The sequence below is a fragment of the Priapulus caudatus genome, unplaced genomic scaffold (assembly GCF_000485595.1).
Source record: "Priapulus caudatus unplaced genomic scaffold, Priapulus_caudatus-5.0.1 Scaffold72, whole genome shotgun sequence".
NCBI classification, from domain to species: domain Eukaryota; kingdom Metazoa; phylum Priapulida; class Priapulimorpha; order Priapulimorphida; family Priapulidae; genus Priapulus; species Priapulus caudatus.
The window spans coordinates 430,536-432,532 of NW_014577133.1; the positions used below are offsets into that span (position 1 = coordinate 430,536).

General features: G+C 55.0%; 1 protein-coding gene across 1 annotated transcript in view; it reads left to right on the forward strand.

The window, feature by feature from the left end:
* The window catches only part of LOC106821417 (roundabout homolog 2-like), a 71,888-nt gene that overhangs the window by 41,722 nt on the left and 28,169 nt on the right, over positions 1 to 1,997 (forward strand). The window contains exon 6 of the mRNA XM_014826205.1: positions 1,601 to 1,739. Within this exon, the coding sequence (XP_014681691.1) occupies positions 1,601 to 1,739 (139 nt within the window). The remainder of the gene's footprint in view (positions 1 to 1,600; positions 1,740 to 1,997) is intronic.

Genomic DNA, 1,997 nt, shown 5'->3' on the forward strand with positions numbered 1-1,997 from the left:
TCTCTCTCGTTCTCTCACTCTCTCATTCTCTCTCTCCCTCTCTCCCCCTCTCTCTCTCTCTCTTGTACGCATTCTCGCGTTCTCTCTCACTTTCTTGCTCTCTCTTTATTTCTCCCTGTTCCCCCTCTCTCTCATGTTGTCTCTCGTTTGAACTAACTCTAACCTTTTCCCACTCTTTTTCTGTCTCTTTCTCTCTCTCTCTCTCTCTCTCTCTCTCTCTCTCCCTCTCTCTTTCAGCTTCAGTGAATGATTGCTGGTGAAGTATGCGGCCGCGGCGCGCGTTTTTCGCTGCCGCGTCACGCCGCGTCTCATTAAAAACGCTAATTGAAGGTGACGGCGGCCATTTCTGTGCGCGGTCGACGGACACGCGCCGAGTTACGACTCGCGCCCCTCGAATCTGCCTTTGATATAAGATAATTGCTGTGACAGCGGCAGGCGCAAACATTCTCGACGCATTTTAATGGCGATTTTTTAATTGGCCGCGATACGGGCCAATCGGTGAGAGACCCAGCATCGTCTGCGATCTCTCGCGTGTAAAAGCAAGTGCTCTCACGTGACGAACTTCTTTTGTCGCTGCCGGTAATAGATAAAATCGCGCGTCGTTTAGCGAGAGCACACGCGAGGTTTCTATGGCGCTCGCGCTGCTTTTCAGGAAGGTCTTATAGTACCGCGTTGGTATTTTTTCGCAGCCATTACACGATTTTTTTGTCGTCATTAAAAAGTCTTCGGCGCGCAAATGGTGCAGCCAGATGGCATTAAATCTTGGCCGATGTCGAGTCGCGTTAAACGCGCGTTTGAAATGGAAAAAGAGAATGGAGAGAAATGGGGGCTTTAGCGAAGTGGAGCGCGAGATTTGAGCAGTGTTGTTAAACCTGCATCCACCGGTGAACGTCGACGGGCGTTTATCCTTTTGCTATTTTCATAGGCGCGGTCTCAGTGGCTCTGCTAGCATTACATTGTCAGAAGTAACAGCAGAGGCAGCAATCGGTTGCCAAGACGACCAGCATCCGGAGGCCCGGGGCGCCTCTGCTGCTGCTGCCGCCGCCGCTGCCGATGACGAGACCAGTGTTGCCCGACTCGTGAAGCTCTCGCAATTATTGTTAATTAGGAAAATTAGGATGCGCGATTTAGGCAATTAAAAGCAACAGGCTCGCACGCGGTCTGCATGATAGAGAGGTGCGCCCGGCGGTCGGGCCTGCGTGGTGAATGACTGCTGAATGACGGGATGAATGACTGCTGAATGACGGGATGAATGATGGTTGTTTGTCTGGTGTGCTCTCTAAGTCTGCTGTTGTCATACATTGTCCTCTCATTGTGTGTGTACCTTTCTCTCTCTCTCTCTCTCTCTCTCTCTCTCTCTCGCACACACACTCACCCATCCATCCCGTTGCATCCGTGGTGCCCTCTACGTTTTCTGACGCACTATTGTCTTTCTCGTCACACAGTGAAACCATACTTAGTATATCTACTCCTCCCACGCACGCACGCACGCACGCACACACGCACGCACGCACACACACACGCTGCTTCTGTAGCGCACTCTGTGTAGCCCGTGGCGCCCTCTGCAGCATCTGATGCTCTCTTGTCTCTCGCTATGCAGTGAAGCCGCACTTTGTGCGCGCGCCCGAGGACATCACGGCGATCGCTGGCGAGAGCGTTGAGTTTGCCTGCATCGTCGGCGGCGACCCGAAGCCAACGATCATCTGGCAGCGCGAGGAATCGAAGATGCCCGTCGAGCGGTATGTACATGCGCGGCCGCGGGGGCGTGGCTGTGAGAGATGGGTGGTGGCTGTGAGGGACTGGGGGGCGCAGGGAGACAGGCGTGGCTGTGAGAGATGGGTGGTGGCTGTGAGGGACTGGGGGGCACAGGGAGACAGGCGTGGCTGTGAGAGATGGGTGGTGGCTGTGAGGGACTGGGGGGCACAGGGAGACAGGCGTGGCTGTGAGAGATGGGTGGTGGCTGTGAGGGACTGGGGGCGCAGGGAGACAGGGGGGGC